The sequence below is a fragment of the Branchiostoma lanceolatum genome, chromosome 5 (genome assembly GCF_035083965.1).
Source record: "Branchiostoma lanceolatum isolate klBraLanc5 chromosome 5, klBraLanc5.hap2, whole genome shotgun sequence".
Taxonomy (NCBI): Eukaryota; Metazoa; Chordata; class Leptocardii; order Amphioxiformes; family Branchiostomatidae; genus Branchiostoma; species Branchiostoma lanceolatum.
Window position 1 is genome coordinate 8,946,294 of NC_089726.1, and position 24,330 is coordinate 8,970,623.

Genomic DNA, 24,330 nt, shown 5'->3' on the forward strand with positions numbered 1-24,330 from the left:
ACGTTGCTCCATGGTAACTGTTATTTTGGCCGCCATGTTGGATCCAAGTAAAGTTGAATGGTAGAAGTTGGTCAGGGAGACTTTTCGGTTTGTTGACGATCTACAGAACCAAAATCACAGTTGTATCATAAGGTAAGGTTACACATAGACTGCTTGACAGGTTTAAGGTCTTATGTTTGAAATATTTAGAGACTAAGCCAGAAATTTAGGCATGATCATCGAGACTGTTTATGAAGGGGGAGGGGGGTACGACGACGTTGCTGTTGATTTCATAAACTATTGCTAAAATTGTGAATTGTTGAATATGTGTGATCTATTAATAGCCAATGTTGATATTGTAACCAATGTTACGTACATGTATATTCTTGTATTGGTTGTAGTTCAATGATGCTGTGCCTTTTTAATTTATGCAAAACTGCTCAGTATTTTTTTTTAAAGCTGGGCACAGCTGTTTTCTAGCTGTTCTTCAATTTCATAAATTCACAATAGTTTTGTTCGTAAATCGCATGTTTTTTTGTCAAATCATTCATGCCATACGTATGCGTATATATCTGTGAATGCATTACCTGTGCCTCATTTCTTGAGTTTCCAACTAAAAACTGAAACCTTTATACCTTTATACCTTTATACCATCTTCGGGATGAGGAGGCTCAGCCTGTGGTAATCCCGGTCTCGAACGATACTCATGTGTTGTACTTCAGACTCTCCCAATGTTTGTCCAGCCTTGTTTTGAACTCGTTGACTGTCTTAGAATCCACCACAGATTGTGGTAGTGCATTCCAGTCACTAACTACTCTAACACTGAAGGACTGACTCCTGAGCCTACCTCTGGCTAAGTGAACCTCGAGCTTAAAGCAGTGCCCTCTAGTTGTCCCTTCTATGCGTCTAGTAAAGAGAAACTCAAGCTGAATCCCTTCAAAACCTTTAGCCAGTTTAAACAGTTGAATCATATCTCCTCTACGTCTACGATACTGTATTACCTTTAATAGAAGTATGTGTTTCTGATCCTACTTTGATGGTCACAGTAATCTAAGTCAACAATTGCAACTGAGGTTAGCCTTCTTCATGAGAAGCCAGAGAATGAGAATGAGAAGCCAGCTAAGAAGACTAGGCTGAGATATAACTGTAGATGGCAGAGATTCATTATGGACATACATATATTGTTACAGTACAGTCAGGTCACAATGAGTGATGACGAGCGACGGACACTGTCCCCACACCCCGAGTTGGACGAGGCCCCCCTACCGGTAGACGAAGAGCCTCTGATCGCTCCCTTGGCCCCCCGTGTGGTGCCGTTAGAAGAGAGCCAAGTGGAGGTGTCTGCCAGCCCAGCCTTCCAAGTACTAGATGAGGTAAGTGGGGGTGCAATGTTAGTGCCAACAACTGATATCACCATACAGTACCAGAAATCATAAACCTACCTTCAATGAAAAGGATAGACTTTTACTTCAGTACTCTCACCTCTCAAATAAACGTACCGGTACGTTTATTTTTTTTCGCCTATAGTTCCACCCGGTACGTTCTTATTCTAGACGGTACGTTTATTATTTTTTGAAAAATTGAGGCTTTGCAAAACAGGAATCCCTCTAAAATCGTAAGTTAAGGTTTTTCTGCCCATATTTTCCCGGTATTTTTGCTCGTAATTCGCTATTTTTCGGCCTACCGGCGTTGATTTTCTCGCCGCTTTGACGGCCTTCAGTGAAAAGTATCCTGTCGGCACTCGTAACATATCGGTCGATATCGCTATGACCCGGTCCGCTATGACGCTACAAAGTAAACCGGAAAATAAGACGCGACATTGACATTTTAAAATACAATTTTCATACAAATAACTTTGATAGTCTCTGTTTACATCGTAAACCAAAGCACGCTGATCAAAAACGTGTGGAGTAGAGTGCACGCCTGCACGGGGAATAATAATTTCCTGACCACTATATCCGTAGTATCGGCAGCGCAGCGGAAGAATTATTTGTTCGCAGAAGACATGTAACACGTTAAAACAACAATCATAACTTAACTTCCCTTGTGATATGTGTTTTGAGGCCACAAAATCTGTAAAACGGCAGAAATATGTCCGATATGATTCGGTAAACAACAGCGCGAATTCGCGAAACATGGCCGCCACTCTCAGGCATGGCGACAGTAAAACTAGCAGCATATTGCGTAGTGCGGATACCGATCTTTAAAATGATACCGTAAACGCATGGAAATATTATATTTTTTGAGCAACGATAGACACACAGCGCCATATTTATTTTCAGAGGGTTCATTTTTTTAAATAATCGTGAGATTTTCCCAATTTTGGCGGTTCATCGCGGGTTTCTAGTGTCAACACGTAATGGGTAAGTTCTTAGTATGTGCGGTCTGTGACGTTGAGCTACTTTTACAGTCGATCTCTGTTCAATATTGTGGGATTTACCGCGGGAACTCGAAATCCGAGCGTCTCACTTTGTTTTCGACGCTATGGAGCAAAAGTTTATAGACAAGTCATATTTCTTTTGTGGAAGGACTGTGTTCATATTTGTGTTTTTTTGTGGTTGATGTCTTTAGAAAATATGATCAGGTACATTTAACTTAAGTACTCTGATGATTTTTGTTATATGTCACTGATTGTCACTCGTCAGTCATAATAAAATGATATAACAATTTTCTTTGATCACTTGCTTCAAGTTCCAAGTAGAAAAAGCATGTATCATGTACATTTTCACTTGTTGAATTTGAAAGCACCGTGGCCCCCGGTTAGGGGTCATAGCGGGGAACCTATGCCCAATTTTTCAATATTACTATTATATTTTACGAAGAGGCGAGGAAGATCATCATGATTTGAACAAGCTATGGACAGTTGTTCTGTTCAATATCTATATACTTAATAGGTATGGCATAATTGACTAAATATAAGTTACCTACCTGCTTATTATCTTATTTCCCTCTGACAGTGACAGTTGTATATGTATGGACACAGTTTACCTAGCCTCGACTGTCGATTTTTGAAATTTTCCGGGGGGTACTTTTATTCCAGGGGGTACTTATATTACATTTTGAAAATTTGTCCGGGGGGTACTTCTATTCCAGGGGGTACTTCTATTTGAGAGGTGAGAGTACTTGGATACTTCGGTTTGTACACTAAGTTTTGGAGATGACGATGCAGGAACTTCTCTGTTATCTACATTTTTGTCTTATGCTTGCCAATACATACACATACAGCAGTTTATTACTGGTACTGTTGTTTGGAAGGTATGCTTAATAGGCTGCTTGTGTTTTGGTCTAGCCTGTCAATCTTACTGCATACACTGTCAAGGGATTTGATTGGAAATGGCATTCAATAATTGATAAATATAAAACAGTAGTCTTGTATGCTATAGCACAGGTTTCAATAAGCTATACTAGTAATTCCCATTGCAGGGATTTTATAGATTACAGGCAGTTTACAGCTTCTTGGTAGACTTAAACCAGACCAGTTCCGATTTGTCCTTTGGGAGATGCCTCATACACACTAATGCCAATGTAATTCTTAACATCCTTTGATGACTGTCTATACTTTGCAATGGATACCTCAGTCTCTTCCCATGCAATGTGAATTATTGATGACACTGTGGTCGCCACATCTCGGTAATTGTCTCAATACACAATCTTGGATTTGGTGCAGTACAATCATTGTTCCATAGGGGGCAGTATTGCAGTTCCATGATACAAAATTGTGTAATCCATCAAATTAATATTTACTGCCAGTTAGTGATAATTTTTTGAGATATAAGCATTACTTTTCTACATTTGATTAAACAATACATGGAATTTTTTTTACAAATGAAGCAATAGTTTTTGTAACTTTAGATATACTTTTGTCTTTATATGGCTTTCTACATTGAACATGTACATCAGGTGATATCACTACTTTCATGGTTTATTCATGGAGAAAAAGAATCTCTCTCAGTGATTCACTACTGATTTACAAATTACTAGAAATATTGTATGATTAATTAAGATAAATTGTCTAGTAAGAAGATAAACAACAACAAAAAACCAACTCGGTCAAGACTAATTTTAATAATGACTCACCTTACGTCAACGCACAGCAAAATTATTGACCTAGCATAAAATGAATTTAAAATGTTTTTGCGTATAATTTCAATTTAAAATTTAATATATCGAAGCATCTTTTCACTGTTCTTAAGTTATAGATATATTTGACCAGGTTTCTTTTTATCTGAAATTCCTTATGAGCAAAATAATGTGAGTCAAGCAACTAATAGTATATCTTGACATAAGTCACTGATAACTGGTCAAATTTACAATATATAATATCATGATATTTACAGTTGTACATATGATATATGATCTCATTTCAAGTACTTGCATATGATAAATAATAATGATAGACAAGATTTATGAATACCGTATTCTTTACTACAATATTGTTAGATGAATATGCAAGAATCAAGACAACAAGATGTGTAGACATTTTGAAAATTCTAAAAGCTAACATTCTGATTTGGGCAGAAACATTGTATGACAACATTCTACCATCTGTACTTAATGTCATCCTTCTGACGCCCAATCAACTACATCTGTACTTAATGTGTTATATAGCTTACATTGTATCATGTGGAATGCACTGTTTTGTAGAATCTATGGTGTTTAAGTACTACAGTCACTGTGACATATTTGCAAGCTACCATCATGTTCAAGACATGTTTTTTGTAAGGTTGTCTAAAAGCAAAGTGAGCCAGATGACTTTATATTGTTGGTTCTGACTGTTTTAGTCAACATTTTCTGTTTAATGATCTGTTCTGTTTAGAATGTGACAGGTCTGATTTTCATGTCCACGTACTTGAAAGAAAACCTCAGGTCATCTAGGGTCAGGTTGTGCCAAGTCCCCCAGAATATTCCATCCCGGATACCCGTGTACATGCCTTTATAGTAGACGCCATTCAAGTTGGTGGCAAGACATGCATCGAACCACCAGCCTGCCTTGTAGTACCGGCCACAGTTGCCAGAGGGATACTTGTCATGGTCTTCATCATAGGTGGTGAACTGTTGGTTGTCGTGCATGTACTGGTCGCTGAATCGAAAGGCGTCACCTGCCGTTCCGGAATACCCGTCGATGTGGAGGCGATATTTGTCCCTCGCGTCCGCGACATAGAATGCGCCGTACCGAGCGAACTTGCGGACTTTGTCCCAGTCCTCAAGCTCCACCCTCAAGACGTAGTCCTGCTTCCTGGTGATCGCGTGCAAGGAGTCCAACCCGATCCAGAACTCGCCGGTTAGATTTCCGAATCCCCTCTGGTAGTCCACCCACTTCCGCGTGAAGTTCACGGAACCGTCCATCCTCCGCTGTATCACCGTCCAACCGCCGCCTCCACTCTTCATGTCGCAGTACACATCCACAGAGTCCTGGTTGATGTTAGGCGTGATGCTGTACACCCCGTTCTCTCGCAGGCCTGTCTTGTATACATCGGCGCAGTCTTTTGGTGGGCCACGAGAGACTGAAAAATATATTAATCAGTGTTTGTCAATAATGATTCTTTCTCTTAGTCTGCAATTCTGTTGATGTAAACGTAGTGTATGTAGCCGAACAACAATAGCACCTGAGTGTATCCTAATATTGCAGTTATTACTGTCTTTTTACCTGTACACTTATAAAAATGGTAGGACAACACACAAAGGAAGAGTCAGTTGGTTGAAAAAAACTTGTTCTTCTCCCAGTACCCTCTTCTCCACAGAAGCACACATAACACAAACAGCTGACAAACTGTCCAAACAGTGGGGGATGAAATCTGTGATTACTGCAACAACCACAAACATCATGTCACACCGGCATCCAAATATTGTGCCAACAGTCTTTGATCTGTATCTTCCAGTCCCAAACAAATTGTTCCAGAACAGTATATCATACACATCTTAATATGAAACCTTCTAGTATTTTTGATGTATTGAAGGTTTGTGGGTTAATGATTATCCCCGTTAGTTAGCACCCTGCAGAGGTGACCTGCCCTACTCCTCCCATCCCCAGTTGTGATGATGATTGCCCCAGTTTTGGAGTGTCAGTCCTCTGATGGGAGTGAGCCACATGTCACCACCCTCCACCTGCTGCCCCTCATCCCACCTCAAGATGTAAACATTAATCAGCACCAGATTCTCCTCATACATGTACATGTGTATCGAGGGTCTGTGGTGGGAACACCTATTCTATAGTGTAGGATTCCATGCAACTATAGGATTCCATAGTACATAGTCATTATTTCGAATAGGACCGACCGTTCAAACATCAAATGGCCTAATGTTCTCTCATTTGAATGAAGTCAGTTGTTTGCCAGGCTTCATCACAAGCAGTTCTTCACACATGTAGAATTGGAAGGGAAAAGGGGTCACTCCTGTTCCTTATGTTACCTGCCCCAACCCAACCCAGATGACATTTGTGACTTGGTGGATCTAAGTCTTCCAGTGGAAGATTCCCCAAAATACCAACATCCTTGCATATTCTGAGAATTCACTTTGCTTACCAATCTTCTCTTTGGCTGTGTTTCTTTAATCTCGTTTGTTGTTAGAAACTTAAGTCAAGTTGAAGGAGCAGTACTGATGCCAAACCTGACATGTATACAATTGTACATGATTCTGTTACAAAAATAAGGAAACAAAAACGTCATTTTAGAAATTAGTCTAGATATTACGTACGATGGAACAGGGAAAAACAAGTTCATGTTATTGAGTATCTTAAAACAATGACAAAAATGCTTTCAAAGTTTTAGATGTTCAAGGCTAACCAAATGGTAGTTTCTTCACTGCCATCCAACAGGCTACAGTTTTGTATGGAGACACCAGGTTGTCAAGTCAGTGAGTCAAGTAGTGAGATGAAGGAGTTTTGTCCTAATTGGGAATGGAATTTTCTATTTGAAGAATTTTCACAATCTGTGTACCCTTGAAAATATTATAATACATCATATACAGCCCCAAGACATTCCAGTCTCCCCCCACTCAAATTTCATTAAAATCCTCCATCTGCCCTGCTAATCTAGAAGCAGTCTCAGACATATGGTCGTGTTGCTGTGTCCTAATTTTACCCACTTCTTGGATGGTGGAATTCTTGGATGGTGGAATCGTACACCTGCTTGTTTTGAAACAGAAGTTACCGGGCGTGGTTCAAGACTGAAACGTTTGAAATATGACTTTGCTTACTCAGAAGAGAAATGAAAACAGTGCCTTTAATACTAAGAAGCAGGGAGGACATTTCGATGTGACGAAAACAAGTTGGGGAGTTTAGAATGCAGAACAGAAAAGTCTTACTAAGTTGGAAAATATGTTTGAAACGAGAAATTCTCAAGGCCATTCTCAAGGTAGTTGTAGCTACTGCATGGAGAGGATCTGCATGGTGCGTTCCGACAATGCAAAATTTGGTTGTAGCGTTACAAATAATACGAATACGATGGCCTTCCCTACGAATTACAGGAAATGAAAATAGGCTGCTTGTACCTTTCGGAAAAGAGCATGCATACCCTCCTATAGGAGTCAAAAGTGTGCAGGTGGTTTATGCTGAATGTATGGAGAAGCACATTTGTTCAGTTCTTTTCAAAAGCACCATGCAAACTTAATGTGGTTGCAAAATATCTGACAGACACAGGAAGTATGCCAAAGAACTTCAATATGTAGGAATTTATGATATATATAGCCTTGATAAACTTTGCTCTGTCATGCTCAACAGGCCTAGAGACATGTGGAGACACCGGTGTCACCTCATCGAGGATGAACTGAACTGAACTTGGCATTCGAGTAAAGCATTACATAAGCAGGAATGAAAACTGAGAAAACCTTTTCACAAAGGAAACCTCCAGATTCCAGCGACATAACGTCCTTTGTGATGTATGAAGGCCACAATGAGATTGGACATGGCTGCACTTGACCTTATCCTCCTGGCTCCATACCTCGCAGCCCCCAGCTGAGACTAAAGTTCCGCCGTCAAAATGGTGCTAAGGAACTCATTCCTTACTTTAAACTATGCCATTAGTTGATGGAGAGAATTGTTTTCTATACAGAGCTAAAAGGTCTGGTGTTTTTTCAAGCATGTTAGCAGTGAAATGTTATAAACGTCTTAAAATCAGGAATTAAGAGACTGTAATCATCAATCATAGTCTGACAGGATGTTAACTATAAGATTTCCGTTGATAACAACATCGTAAATTATATTGTAAATCATGTTAGGGGAGTCCAAAACCAATCATGAAGGGCCTGCATTTAATCAGAGTCGTTGTAAATGTGGAAGGTTTCTAACTTCAAAGACACAGTTGGTCCAGCGTCAGAGCCAATATTTGGCCCCTTTGGCCTGTCCTGCTGCCCTCTTAAAGGAAATATTCCACCTTGTCCAAATAGCGCCGTATTAAAATTCCTTTGCCCCTGCACAAAGTGGTCATTGCTGGACTCCTGCCATCCTCCTTACAACACTTCTTTGGTCATACCATTTTGATGGTATCTTAATTGTTGTGGTGGCCATGTTTCAATCTCTAGTTGATTGCAGAAGGAAAATATACAGTTGTTATATTTTATAAACTCTTGCAGGTGGTTTGATCTTCCTTTTGAATTTTGGAGGGTATGATGGTTCTAGGATTGTTTTTCAAAGTTAAACAAAAGTATTTGCTCTAACTCAACTGAACAAGATGCAAGCAACAAATTAAAATTTGACTGTTATTATTTTGTTCTAGCCATATAAATTTTGCATCATTTTACTGTCCATCCCATAATATGCTGATATCTCTCCCTTTTTTATTGCTGTACCAACCTAAGTGACCTTTGGGCCATGGCCATGTTATGTGGTGAGTCCCTTGTGACCTTGAATTTTTTTTTAAAGTCCATAAAAACTTTGTTTGCCTGTGAATGTGATTGAAAAAGACAGTCAGATCTGCGCCTGGTTATGTAATCAAGAAACATGGACAAACAGTCCCTCTCCCTTCCCAGAAATCATGGTAGTCTAGATGTGTCAACTGATCTACGTGTAAGATGGTCCCTCCTGACAAACATGACTCCAGATGTGCTCTGTATACTACTAGACAGGTGTCTGTCATCAGGTTGCAGATTATGTTTTGCAGAATGCTTGATGTTTTATTCTTTGACTATGTTGAAACTGACCATATGTCATAAACATGCACTTTTTGATATACATATACATGTACATGTATATGTTAAAATTCTTGGCATTTTATAGGTTAAAAAGCAAATGGGGACTGGAAAAGACACAAAGTCAAAAGAAACTACGAGTAGGCACTATCTTATTTCAAAAATTGAGTCTAAAAATGATCTGCATCAATATACAGTGCAGAATCTTCAGAATTACCAGCAATATGAAAGTGTAAACATTGTAGTTCAATGGTGATAAAGTACTAGCCTGAGTGTCATCCTGTTTCAGTTCCAGGCTCTACCTTCAGAGCCTGGAACTGAAACAGGATGACACTCAGGCTAATAAAGTACAGTATACAGTACTGCTTTTAGTCCCCTCAGTTGTTTGGCAAATCATTGACAGTTTGGTGACAATGACAGCTGATGAACAGCTGATAAACTTCAAGTTCGTTGGTACAGAATGTTGTAATCTGTCACCACCTTTGCTGGTAGGATGTAACACTGTTCTGTCATAGTGCTCCAAATCTGACAAAACATAAATCCAGATAGGATATCCTCCTGAAGGTGTGGACCTAATTAATTTTCAATATCTCTGAGGACTTATGGGAGGAGAGCTTATCAACTTGATGTATGGCCTGTTGAGCAACAAGATGGTCAGATAAAAGGGCAAATAGAAGGTAAGGGGACCCAAAAGTGACAGGTCTTTTTTAAGAAGTTTTTAGGTCAAGACAGACTTGGTAGAAATGCCTGCAGCAGGGACTGCCTGATAAGTGCATACCTCGCTTGGGTGCGACGGCATCTAAGCCTTTTTACATAGCTAACATGTACATGTTAACAAGCAGGCTGCCTGATAAGAAACTTCTGCTGCTTGTGTTGGGCAGCTTGGGCTTAAAATGGAAATGACAAGTCAACCAGACTCTCCTGGATCAAACCTATCATAATTCAGGGGCAAACATGTTGTTGTTTACAGACGTCAGTGTGTACTGTATCGTGTGTTGAGAGGTACACATCAAATACTTAATAGCTAGATCGCCAACAGCTGCTCAAACCTAAAACTCAAAATGTCATGATATCATCTGAACTTTTAACAAATCATATACTACTATTTACTTTTGTTTGAACCTTTGTTTATTCATGATAAGCTCAAATCGGCACGCAGGCCGCTTTTCATTGAGGTCATGAGGGAAGAGGTATCTTGTATACTAGTATCTTGTTTTACAAGAAGAAGAAAAATCAGCAAAAGAACCCATTGCCCCTCAGGTGAAGGTGATAATAAATCAAGGAAAAAGTTAGGCAGGAAAGCATTGGGAATTTGGTGGACACACTTGCAATTCAGAACCTTATTTGGTTGCAGTATCTAATATTTGCAACAGCATTGTTGACTGCCAGGTACATGTTGATTGCAGGGCAAATTTACATTTGATTCTATTGCGTTAATTGACTCATTATCTGTTGCATCAGAGTCATTAGAGATTTGGTGTCCAGCAACTAACCAAGCTGTGACAGTGTGGCGGTCTGTCTCTATTCAGTGTCAAGTTCGCCGTGATTGGAGCAGGCAGTTTGCGTGTGACTCTTCACGTTTTCGAGCCTGGATGTCAGACCAGTTGTTGAGGTCGGATCCCAGTCCCCCACTTGGTTAAGATTAGACTCTTAAACGTGCCCTAATCGGTCCCGATGTGTTTGTAATTTGCTTCTTTTCCTCCGCCCACTGCCCAATTACAACAAAGCGTAACCTTTGTTATCATGCCATGTTAAGTTGTTTTATGCGTTACCTCACTTTGTGGATGGAAGCAGCTTAAGAAATATTGATCATCATCAAATTTGACACGTTGTACAAAACAATGGTTTGATCCGAAATGCCCCAATGGAGCCCTTTCACCCTATTATAAAGCAGTCAAGGCTTCTTTAAAAACAGGGGAACCGGTTGCCCTTGAAAAAGAAGTCAAACCCAACAAACAGAAATTAGAGTATCCATACATGTATGTCCAACATCAGCATTATTTTCAATTAAGTATCTATCTTTTTATTTGCCCTCAGGTAAGAATTTGCAATAAAATCGATTTTTTGTGAGACTGTGCAATGTGAAGAACTACGTGACATCTTGCCATCTGTGCAGAGGTTGTTGCCCTTATGGCCTTGAAAGAGAAGTCAAACCCAACAAATTGATACTAGAGTAGCCACAATCATGTCATGTACCACTTCATATTTATTAGTAGCTATACTTGTTATTTGCCTTGGGCAAGAATTTGCAATAAATTTATTTTGTGAGCCCTCGTGTAGAAGGGGAACAACCTGTGTCAGAGGTACGTGACATTGTGCCTCCATCTGGGCAGAGGTTTTTGCCCTTGACCTTGGCCTCAGACATGATGTTGACACAAGTCAAATAGTGAGGAAAGATGATAGGTATACATCTGCGGGAAGTCTGCTCTTATTTGATTATAATTTTGCTAGGTTATTGTAATAACCTTTATTTTTTAGGGGAAATAGCTGCTAGTCTGTAATCAAGGGATGCTGTCAGCTCTGAAAACATTGTTGTTTCTGACCTAACCTTAAGTAATGTATTACGGACATATTCGATCTGTTTTCCTTGGAAACAACACACTTGGCAAGAAGATATTATCCCTATATATATTATTAAGATGTGACCGATGTGCTTGGCCAGATTGGGAGCATTTAGTAACAGGCTTTGTCTCTTGCCTCACTCAATGACCAATGACCAAAAACCTGCAGCTGTATAAGGCTATCTTTGCTCACTTGATATTGCCCAATTTCCATTCCTCTCAAACAGTAATCAAGCTGAATATGTTTAACCACAAGACACGTGCATATCATCAGCCATCACCTTAATAGTCCAGAGTTAAGCCAACCCCAAGCCATATCAGTGGCTCAAAACCTTACCTTCCTCCACTATCAACATGAAATCTCTCTCGGGACTTGAATAGTGGTAAATATTTTAAATCTTGAAACTTTCATGGTGGTTTTATTTTGGTGACGACCTCTCCAGTGCAAAGTCATGACACCGTGAATATACGTTTCCTATGTACTACAGAATTGTTTCATCCGTGAATAGAAAAAAAATCATTTTCCCTCCTTCCTGATATAAAACCACCACAAGAAAGTAAATGCATTAGATTTACAGTATACATGTAGGTGGGAGGAGCTTAAATGTGTCTGTCAAGGGGGTCAACACCCTTGGTCCCTGTACTAAAGAGATAAGAACTTGACCTTGGCTCGGTGTGCCTGACAGGGGGGCTGTCTGACCCATCCCACCCCCTGCAGTCATGTCATTACTGACCATCAATCAGGAGTCCTAGGCTATTCTCAGAAAGAAGGAGAGTATGGCCACACAAGTTTAGTTCCTTGGTTCTTGGCACTTTCAGCTTAGAGTTCTTTTCCGTCTCAGTCCTTGTTTAGGAGCCCATGTTGATGATTTTCGAAAAATCAGTCATTCTAAGCTTACGAAAATTTGTTTTCATCAGTTGCATGTCATGAAGTTCAGATTGTTTGGACAGACAGGGTAAAAAAATTTTCTGTGTCCCAAGAAGTAAATTTCTGTCCTGGGACAGAGGGACGGATCCTGGAGACAGCCCTGGTTCCAAGACAAATTGATTCTTTTAGCTGAGGACAACATAGAAGTCCAGACGGCTAAGAGGGAAACTTACATTTTACTATATGTTCACTCTTTAAAACTGTGCATATCAAAGGAAAGAAGTTTCCCTTGGACTCCGTTTTCAGGTTGAAATTTCAGGACGTCATCGTTAATTTTTTAATCCAAGAACCAACAAATCAAATTGGTGTGGCCCAACAGTACTCTTGGGTGTGACAAGCATGCAGCCAGCAGACGGCCTTGGGAAAAAATTCTTTTGTGGTGGAAATAAGCCTGATCCTATGAGAGTCACGGATAGTCTGAAACTCCACTGAGATTTATCGACTAGTTTGAGCCAGAAACCAAAGGTTGACAGTTAATTTCCCCAGCTTGTCAGGTAGCCTGTCTGTTTCAATGTATCAGCAATTGATTTACACTTTGTGATGACTTGGCTCAAAAGAAAAGAAAGTAAAAGTTCTGCCTACATGCAATGTCAGAAGCCTGAAAATTTCATGCATACCTGGATTGTCGCTTGAGCATTCCCTGGCACAGGTCTTGAGTAGCTTCTCAAGCATGCCCTTGAGACCCGTAAACTTTTGATCCATACTTTCTTCCAGGGTCTTGAGCCCATGTTGAGTATCCCTGTCCTGTTTAACATGCTGTCCCGCGTGGAGGACCTCTATGTTCCTCTCCCTGGCTCCGTCCAAGGACTCTCTAACGGCCTTCAGGTTATTTGCCACCTCGTTCAGTCTGTTCAGCACTTCTTGGTTGATGTTTCTTTGCATCACTGCCAGCCGAAGCTGGGAAAACGTCTTCTCCAGGATCTCCAAGTCCCTCTCTGCTGCCCTCACGTTTGGATTCACCGGCAGCGTCATTTTCAAGGTTGGAATCTCCAACGCGTAGCTGCACTGGTCGTCTGCAGAACATAAGGTGGTCACCGATGCCGGGCAGGACTGAGATCTTGCAGGTGAGGGAAGAACCGCTGTGAGGACAAAAAGTCCCACTAGTGTGGTGCTCAGGACAGCCATTCTGATGGACAGGGAAGGCGCACAGTCAGCCCAGAGTTGTTATCTCTCAGCTTGATCCACCGGGGTAGTTATTGGGTCCGAGAGGTTGTTTGCACCATGTAATTGACAGGACTTCCACCCAAGAGTTCCCTGGCTCCGTCCTGATTGGCTCACCGGTAAGGAAGTTTAGTCAACTTTCTACAGCACCAGCTCATAATGCGCTCCAGCCGGTGGGATCTGGCCTGTCCCTACCAATCCAGGACTGTACCATATGGGCTATGTGTGGAAAGTTTCTGGCCTGGCGTTTGATCCCTAAGCCAGTCTGGGGACGGGAGAAGGCATCAGTGGGATCGTGTTGATCCCAGCCGACCTTAATGGTGATATATGAACACAGGTCTCCCATTGGCTCATTTACACCTTATTTTTAGACGGCGGAGGTCCCTGGGAAATTTGTGCAAAATTTACAACATTTGCCCTCCCGTGCCTGTGGGTGGAATGGGAGGTGCTTTGCCTGTTGAGTTGAGGGGAATCGGAAGTCCTTGGGTTATCGTTGTTGTTGTTTGTGGCCATCAGTAACAAGTAGCCCAATAAAATGTAGGGCAAGGCAACCCCTGATGATGGAGTGAGTACAGCCATGTGCCTGGGTAGTGCAACTGGTGCAGATTTTGTGGGAAAACTGATCCCAGCCTGGGCCAGTAGGCATGGATTGAGGCCATGCTTTCACAGATAATTAGGGGCAGTATGCATCTTTAGAGGACACACGTGCAAAAGATGAAATAACGCTACTTTATTCTTGTCACATCAGGAGAGCAACTTGTAGCGGTGATCATTTATTTCTGTTCAGGTTTTTAGTGCATGATATTGCCTGTTCACAATTGGCTGCTTTTTCCCTTCTTCTTTTTATCAAATTGTCATGGTTTTCTATCTATTTAACATTACTTGAAATACAAATGTTTTTGTTTTTCTATCTATTCTAACAAAAATTGCTATACAATATATTGATACAGACATTCACATTAAAACAGTTTGTCATATATTTGGTTTATGACATGGAAGAATGTTCAAAATTCGTTTTCAAGCAAGGACAAATTTCTAAGCTATTTCTGATTTGGACAACCTTCCAACTTGTGTGGTACTGTCCTTCACATTTGTGCGACTGTATTGGTGTCACACTATATGTTAGTGTGGTATTCTAAATTGTTATGGCTCTCATCTAAGATTTATTATATATAATTTATAGTCCACATATGCACCTCTGACTGACCTGAATTGAGGTCATACCCTTGGACTGATCTCCGTAAATGTCAGGAGACGAACTTCTGAATGTAGCGGCTTAGTGAGGAAATTCCCGCTTGTTTTGTTGCTGTCCGATTCTGTTGTCTGAGCAAATATTGCAGTGACAGTCTTCCTGGTGCTTCTGCTGTCTCTCAAAACACTTAAGGACATTGTAGGAGAACTGGATCCTCCAACTTTGGAGACCCCAAATAGTATAATATCTCACCACTTTTTCTAAGACAATTTCAAAGTGAGCTTCAATCAAACTGTATACCGTGGTAACTTGTGTGATGATAATGATTGTTGCAAAGTTTAGTATCACAGCCACACCAAATTGATCTATTGGTCCTCAGATTTTAAAAATTGCTTAACTTGGAGGTCTTTAACTGGCTATGCACATGTTTTAGGGCTATAAAATTTTGATATGCTCAATTCAATTGACATATTTATGTTTAATTTCCTCTCAGCCGTCTGTTTTCGTCTTGTTTCATTTTCACTTTAAATGTTAGACAACCAGGCAGGGCTGTCTCCGGCTTTAGATTTTTCCATCCCACATATTGTTGAAGCCCATGTTGTTAATTTTCCTTGTCAAACTTTCAAGCTTATATCATGAAGTTCAGACTTTTTGGAAGGATGGGGTGAATTTTCCCCCGTCCCAACTAGCAAATTTCCTTCCAGAGACAGCCCCACAACCAAGGAAATAAATAGGTACATGTCTTATCCATTAGAATTCCAGTGCATCTTTTAAGTAATCTTGTCCATCCCAGTAAATTCCAGAGTGATGCTCCAGATACAACTGTACAGCAGTGTCATAGCGACCACAGCACACATGCTCTAAGACTTGATGAATGTGCGTGTTGATGGGGGTGCATGTATGTCTGTGAACTTGCTTGTTTGTCCTGTTCGTTTAGTTCTGTCGGGAGAGATGTTTTCATCAGTCCTGTCATTTTGTTTCCTGTGTCTTTGGTTGGCTTCCAAAAAGTTCATTGACTTTGCTGAGAACTTGCCACTAGTATATGTCGTTGACCCATGTACGTGTAGATTCAGCTTTGATATAAGACAATAAGTTGGAATAATATCAATATTGTTGCTGACTGATTTTTTAACAACAGGCACCTATAGCTAAGAGTGAGAGTTTTAAATATGTGCAATTCTACTTTGTGGATTTAGGCCTGATCCTGATTGGCTGAGGAAAGACAACTGGGTTCCAGTAGTTGGTTAGCATGTTTAACATGTTTTCCCCCAAAAAGCATATGATTATGAAAGTAGAAGCTTTTGAGTTTCAAAGAAGTCTCTTGTTCAGTTGATGTCACTACTTCTGTGATCCAATTACTTCAGTTCTTCTCTCCTCTAAATTTAGTAGCAGCAAACCAAATTTTGCGTACAAAGTACACTTAAAATCTCACCAGCGACAAAGAAATTTAAATTTCATCTGCGTACTACTAGTAGGCCGCTCCTGTCAGCAGTGTGGCCTCAATCCTTCTATCCTGTCAAGTTGTTGGTTGTAATCAGACAGGGCCAGGCCAGAGGTGTCTAACATGTTTTAATCCCCTGTCAAAAGGCATGGCCAGTCTCCTGCCCCCGGCAGTCTGGAGATAACTTAACCTTGTTTCCCAGGCTCAAGATCGTGTGAGTGGGAGGGCTTAAATTGTCATTGACCTATTGTCCTGACCATCTTGTCAAAGGAACATCTCCTCACTTAAACTCCAATCAGATGTTGGGAAAGGCTAAGTCGTTACGTTTTCGTGGCTGCCGTTTTCTGTGTTAGGGAGGTAGTAGCCTGATTGAATCACGCTTTCGTGGCCGGGCCCAGAGTCTGATCCCCTCTGTGGGGAGGGGCCTTAAAAGCCCTAGACAGTAGAGGTTGCGTTGACACGAAAAAGGGCAGCTAGGAAAACGTAACAATTCAGCGCCCCAACATCTGCTTGGAGATTGCTCCTCACTATCTGAACATGTTGGTTTTGTGTACTAGGCATCCTTCCTTCTCTTAAAAAGTGAGATCTGCTCGAAAGGGCTGTCACTGTGTTAGAGCTTTACTGGCAGGTAGGATGTGGTTATCTGATAGTGTGTCAGGGTTACCTGTCCAACCTGTTGTCTGTGGCAGGAAACTGCAGAAAGTGAAGAAGACAGCTCGACTGATTTGGAACTCAAGGGAAGATAACATGCAGCAGTAGTGATGAAAGGTGATTCAGCATGGCAGGCATCGGCCCATGCTCAGAATTTTCAAAGTGGCTCACATGTTGGATTGACCCATCATGGGAGTGTGGTGTTTATTGAAGTCTATGGAGAAGGCAAAGATCAGACAGACAGGGACTCTTTTGCTCACCTGTCCGAAAAGTCAGCTTGTAATACGGTGGACAGCAATGTTAACTTTTTGGAAACTTTCTGTATCAGAATTTCTAATGTAAAAATGTACTCTCTACATCCAGAAATTTGAGATGCAGCGTGTCCATATACTTGTGATTAAATTTGGGTCAGTTTTTGACTGAAGTGACCTTTGTATTTGAATTATTGCAAATTCAATTGTTTCGAGTATGTGCAAGACCTAAAGCATTGACCTAGATGTTAAAATTCAGGTCAAATTTTGACTTAAGTGACCTTTGTATTTGACTTATCGCAAAGGAAATTATTCCAAGTAAGTGCAAACTTATGCTTAAAGCATTGACCTACAAAGTTCTAAAGTAGGATAGATCTAATTTTACAATTCAGGTCAGCTTTTGACAGAAGGGACTTTTGTATTGGAATTATTGAAACGAAATTGTTTCCAGTAAGTGAGTAAGTGTAATAGTAGAGTAGAGTAGAGTAGAGTTAACGGTCAGGTAGGATGTTCTTCCAGCAAGTGCAAAGACCTACATGTATAAAGTTCTAAAGAAGGACTAGTTGTTGGCTACGTATACAGTTTAGGCCCATGTTACTCTAGGTACAAGTTGTAGACTTTTGCTTCAGGCTACTTTCTGAGCAGAGTCAGCAGTATGCCAGCATTACCGGTCTTGAGCAATGTTCCTGATTACACTGTTATGTGAAATATGTTGCCTCCTCTCAGCACGACCTACTTTGTTCTCTAACAGAGAAATCTCCTGAGTTGTCTTAGCATCCCATATCCTGTGGTTTTCACATTCTAGAGGGCTGTTTCTTGGATTCATTAAATCTCACTCTGTAGTCTACAAGTAGGTCAGGTCACCCCCTAAAGAACATTACACTGTGGTATTACAGACATTTATATCTCAAGTACTAGTGTCCGAAAATTCATCTTCTTATAACTGTTTTGGCTAACTTTGTGTTTTCCATGCGGAAATACGGTCATGTATTATACGATGATATCAGCCGAGTTCTCAAAACTTAGCTGGCACAGTTAACACCCCTACCACCTACCATCACTTATCCCTTCAACAGCATGGCAACCTTGGTACCGGCACTAGCTGTATGTTTCACTGAAGTGGTTCTAGAGGGATACAGTTTTCTTGTTTGAAATTCCTGAGAAATGTGAATAGGTACATGTGTATTTGCAGTTTTTACATAAAACTGGTTTGAAAAAGAAAGGGAGCAAATGTGAAGAATCTATGAGGAAGGGAAGAAGCAAATGTTCACCTTACTTCACCTTAGTTGTAGAATGTATAACCCTTAAGGTATTTCTAATGCTGTATTCCCTTGACAATGGGTTGCAGACACTGCCCTAAGGTGTTCCACTAGCCACACGCTTTGGATGTTAGAAGTTTTGAACTGAAATTTTAAAAATGTGCTTTATAATATAAATCTGCGGACATCTGCCGGCATTATGTAGGCATTAACCGTTAGGGTGTTTGGCCCAAAACCCAGAGGTCCTGGGTTCAAATCCTCTGACATACCACCAATGTTGTGCCCTTGTACTACAAGGGCACAACATTAAGGTGGTATGTCAGAGGAGGTTTGCACACAGCTTTCCTCACTCTACCCAGGTGTAAAAATGGGTACCTGACTTCGGTGAGGAAGGTTAATCAAAGGCGGTGGAAGGAAAGGGTAAGCGTCGCCTTCCAATACCGTGCCCTAGACTCGGTGGATAACAACCCACTGCCCCTACGGCTTCAAAAAGGCTACCTTTAACTTTTAATTACCTTTTTGGACATCTGCCCATTACAACTGTATCAACAGTAAATTACTTTCTGTTTCATAATGTATTATTGAGTTAGCAATCAGCATATAACTGAGATGAATTTGACTTGCTGGTAATATCTATAGATTGTGTAACTTTACCCTTGGTAATCCTCCAGTTTATTTGACTTGTCAATGGTATGACTAGCTCCTAGATGGCGATCTCTCCATTTTCTTCCCCTAATGATATGGATCAGATTGTATGGCTTTGGGAAGATCAAGGTTATGGGTTATGTCTAGAAGCAAGCCTTTGGATGATGGAGAAAATTCAAACACTGTAAGGCAAGTAGAGCCATTTGGAAATATCCCAGGAAAGAAGGGAATGTGTTGTGCTTTGCTGGTTCCTCCGCTAGGCTGACATGGGAGCCAAAACTTCATACCAAAACTTTGACTTCTATGTTATGAGCTATGTAAAAGACAAATGCTTTATAACTGGTACTTGGTAGTTAGCCTGGGTGCCATCCTCCATAGTAACTGCTGACCCAGTCTTTATGCTTGCTAGCCACAGAGGATGGCACCCAGGCTATATGGTAGTAGGAAGTAGCCTGGATTCCAGACTGTTTCCATATCCTACAGTATAGGGGCCAACATGTCCCAGAGGAAACTTTGCCCCTGAGGTAGATCTTGCTCAAGATTTCCTTGTTGGCCCTGAAAACAGACACATGCTTTACAACTGGTACATGGTATGATGATACTGAGGAGTGCACAGAGGAAGTTTATGGCCGATAACCACATGCTGTCTATTGAGTCAAGGTAGGGAAGATTTCTCATGGGAAGATATCTTTAAAGGCCTGTCGTTATTGGACCAAGCTGTGGGTTGACCTTGGTGACCTTAAATGACCCCTAGAATCCAAGTTTATGTGCAACATTAAAGTCCAGAGTGTCACCCAACCAAGGACATTCAGGGCATGATGTCACAGCCTGAGAACCATCCTCTGCGGTAGTAACCACTGGCTCTATCATTTTGCTTTCTCAGTGGTTAGCAAGCTAAAAGATTGAGCCAGAGGTTGCTACAGAGGATGGTACTCAGGCTAATGCTGTCATGGATAATGATTTTGCTATTGTGTTATAAGTTTAAGATTCTGAAGCAATTGCTATGTTCATGAATTAGATGTCAGAATGAGATGACTATTGTAAATTTCAATTGATCAAATATCTTTTGCTCAATTAATGGAAAGTTTTCAAAATCTTTAAGATAAAGGAATACTGGTTAAGAATTTAAAAAGAATTAAAAACTGTGAGGAAGGCCAAGTAATCAAAACTTAACATGATATATGAGCAAGTTGAAATTGAGCAGAAAATATTTCTTATCTCTCCTTAATTGGTACCACCTTTACATGTGTGTGATTTATGATGAAGGTTTAATAGATCCAATACCTCCTAGTGGTCAGAGCAGATTGTTCGTACAGATGTGCTGTTTCAGAAACATGGATGGAATACCAGCATGATACAAACTGTACTTATTTTGAACATTGAGGGGGTGTCAGCTTTTGAAACCTTGTACGTAAAATCGCACAGCAAACTGTGAAATATTGACAAAATGAGGATGATGATCGATGTAGTGTTCCTAAAAATATCCTTGGATGAATGTCATTAAGTATTTAATTTTTGTGTCATTGTAACTTTGTTCCTAATTTTTTGCCATACAACACTATCAAAACATTTTCCCTTTTATTCAACAATACCAAGCTACAATCCTCCTAATGGCATTCCAATCCCCATCAGAGGCCAGGTACAAGCCGATTTGTGCAAGGGCTAGGTTAAACCTATCCACCCTTCCAAAATAAACCAGTGCTTGCTGGCAGGCGCATGAGAAGGCCTGCCCAAACATTTTTGTGGCAGTTAGCCAGGGCTAATGGTGGCTCTGCTGACAGGACCAAGGTTTTAGGTGCAACCGGAGGTCATCACTCAATCCAGGAAGTTTGGGAACCACAAAAGTTGTGATAAGTAAATCAGTCACAGATCTATTAGCTTTGGAGATGCTGTGACAGTTGATTACACAAAAAAGTGATGCGTCCTAAAAACACAAGTCGTCTTATTTCACTTTAATTGTGGTAATCTCAATAACATACGTTGAAAAAAAGTACATCTTCCATATACAATTGTCAAGATATTTGATGTTTTCAGATCTGATTTATATAAAAATTGATTAGTATAGATGAATTGGATGGATCCATAACTGCCAGAAAATAAAGACATCATAAGCACAACAGATGTTGTGTCTATCTATCTACAGTTATCTGTAGACTTTCAAGGGGGAATTCGAGATGAGGTGCATGCGAACTTGGAATAAGAATTTGTGCTGAAAGGGCTGAGGTACACTTGTAGGAAAGTATAGATGTGCACACTCTCGTCGTCTGGTCAAAAATGAATGTAGGAGCACGTGGGCTCCTGCCTTTATTGATCCTTAATCAGACACAGATGTCCTACTCACTATGTGGTCTAAGATCCTATGTCCTACACACTACTATCAGGATGGCCCTCAAATAAGGAGATTTCCTGAAAGGGACGAAGCTGTTATACTTGTCATGGAAGGGATCAACCTGTTATGCCCGTCATGTGAAGTTGATTGGCAAAAATGAGCAATAATGAATCAAGCTAATTGTTTTTTCCTTTCACCAGTTTCGTTGCCAGATATATGAGGATGTGCGGTATGAAATCTCACATGTTCATGATCAGGCACAACATTCTCAACTTCTGTATGAAAGCACACAAGATTGACGAGCCTTGATCTCTTCCTTGTGACATGTATCTGTTACATGCATCATTGCTGGTACTCAGCCATTTTACAATAATGTTTTTTCCTGTCTAAAGTGAAGCCACATTTTAGCGGTGTCCGGAATACAGAGAGAGGTCGTACGTAGGAGATTCCAAAGGTTTTTCTTGGAAGGACTCTTGCAAAAACATCAACTTGAAAGACCACACACTGATGCTTATCTCTGATGTAAGTTATAAGGAGAACAGTTCATGATCAACACCGTAAAATTCAGTCTCTTTCAAGGTCATTCCTCCCTCCCTTGGATGGGTATTCCCAGAAATATTTGTCCATGAGACAAATATTTCTAATATCAGTTTTCTTCTCAGTTTTCTATTTGGTAACGTCTAATTCCACCAGCATTGCTCAATGTAATTTGTCATCATGTCCTTTCTGTCATGTGCAGAGGGTGACTCACTGACTGTGTTTTTGTACGTGCCTCCTTGTGGATTTTATAGCACTGCTCTTGGAAATATAACTTACTGGAATGTGTTTTTAGTGTTTTGGCCTTGAACTAGATATCATAGCATCAATACAAATTTAAACAGATGACAGGCCTACGTGAACCTCTCTCCATCCAGCCCCCACACAACAGTGGGCATGTAACATCTTCCATGCAAGCCCAGACTGTTTCAAAATCTTTCTGACAGTGTATGTACATGGAGAACTATATCTTAATTTCTGCAACCACCACAGAATTTTGGTCCCAGGACCACATGGCTGGATTTTATTTGATTGACACCTCTTCTTGATGATCCCATGTCATCTGATTGGTCAACACTCATCCATCATTCCCTGACAGCTTCTGATGATGCATGAAAAAAAAGGAGGACACTGTCCTGAGAAGAAGCAGCGTTCCTCCCATAGCAGCGTGGTAACAAAATACGAACAGATGTAGAAAGGAAAAATCGTAATGTTTTTCAAGCTTGCAGTTTTGCAGAAAACCTTGTTACTTGTCAGGACTAGGAGCATAAATAACATTACAATTTCACCTTTCTACTTCTGCTTGGAGATTAGCAAAGTGCCCATTTGAAAGCACTTTTGTATGTGGCATCTGACCAACATGTATTTGGCTCTTACATCTGAAAGTTGCCACCCTTCCCTTTCTGGATAACTCACCTTACAGCTCACAAATATCTCTACTTTAATTGCTGTTGTCATTTGCCTGCCAAGCTGTCTTGTCGCACTGCTAGTCTTGTCTCCAGACACACAGGTTGGCTTGTGCCCTGACCAGAAAAATGTGCAGCTGGCAGTCAATCTCTCAGAATGTGTCAGTCTTGGACATTATCATTATTCTCTGTCTGGTTGCAGTGTAAGATGATTGTTGCTATATACATTTAACTTCAGATGCTGTTTTCAATCAAAATCACTTCAACTTTGCTTTCTACTCTGGAAAAAAAAGGTGTGATTCTTTAAAATTATGATTCAAGTGTCATTGAGCGGCTATGGAAGCCACTTTCGTTTCAGTAGATGATTTCCATCTCAAAGGGAGAGTGTCAACAACAGACCAATAAAAACACAATAGAACTTCATATGACACATAAGTGTTAAATTGCCATTGTAGAGTCCATAAACCATCTGAAAGAGAGTGTCAATAACAGGCCATTAGAAACACAATAGAACTTTTTAACATAGACAGAGAATTAAACTATAGAACTTCATGCGACACATGAGTGTTAAATTGTCATGGACTAGTTGAAGAGTTCATAAACCATTTCAAAGAGAGTGTCAACAACACACCGTTACAAACACAACAGAACTGTTTAACAATTACATCACAAAGAGAATTGAATAATAGGACTTCATGCGACACATAAGTGTAAAATGTCAGGGACTACAGTAGTTGTAGAGCTCATAACTTCCATAAACCACTCTGCAACACAAGTTGACCTGGAGTAACCCCATTGACTTCAGCTCACCAAGATAGCTTTAGCTGACTAACTAAAAAACATAGGTGTATGACCTTACAAAACAACACTGACACCCCACCTCAAGGATGGGGTCTAATTTAGAACATCACAGTGTACAAGAAAGAGGCCATACTGTTGATTACTTTAGCTGGTCTCTAGATCTAGAGTTCCTGAACTTTTGGCCCAGTGACTTCCCTGAATGAACCCCTGTACTGCCTGTCTTCTATAAGGGGGATTTGAGCCAAAAAGATCAGATTAAGATAACCCTAATTTACAACAGGTATACCTCAATACAGGAGTAGATGGAATGTTGAAACTATTTTGAGAACTAAGTTTTCCATGTTGCTGGTAAATCCGTTAATTTGCTGGTATTTACATGTAGGGCTGTTATGCAGCGGACATGATGGGCTAAAAAATAATGTAAAAAATGGAGGGTCAAAGAAAGGATGTATAAAAACTTTGGAATTCAACCACAACATCTCAGATTTCGATATGCTATTTAAAGCCACTTTGACAACCATAGATTTTAATCTCTTTCTAACTTACACTTATATTTTCACAAAAATA

General features: G+C 40.4%; 2 protein-coding genes across 2 annotated transcripts in view; one reads left to right on the forward strand and one right to left on the reverse strand.

The window, feature by feature from the left end:
* The window catches only part of LOC136434866 (coiled-coil domain-containing protein 146-like), a 59,732-nt gene continuing 35,402 nt past the window's right edge, over positions 1 to 24,330 (forward strand). The window contains exons 1-2 of the mRNA XM_066427949.1: positions 1 to 132; positions 1,170 to 1,352. Coding sequence (XP_066284046.1) covers positions 1,185 to 1,352 — 168 coding nt within the window. The 5' untranslated portion in view covers positions 1 to 132; positions 1,170 to 1,184. The remainder of the gene's footprint in view (positions 133 to 1,169; positions 1,353 to 24,330) is intronic.
* Positions 4,026 to 14,038, reverse strand: LOC136434872 (fibroleukin-like). The gene is made up of 2 exons (XM_066427958.1): positions 13,209 to 14,038; positions 4,026 to 5,483 (listed from the first exon to the last, which is right to left on the reverse strand). Exons 1-2 carry the CDS (start codon positions 13,714 to 13,716, stop codon positions 4,792 to 4,794), a joined length of 1,200 nt encoding a protein of 399 aa, XP_066284055.1. The 5' UTR covers positions 13,717 to 14,038; the 3' UTR covers positions 4,026 to 4,791.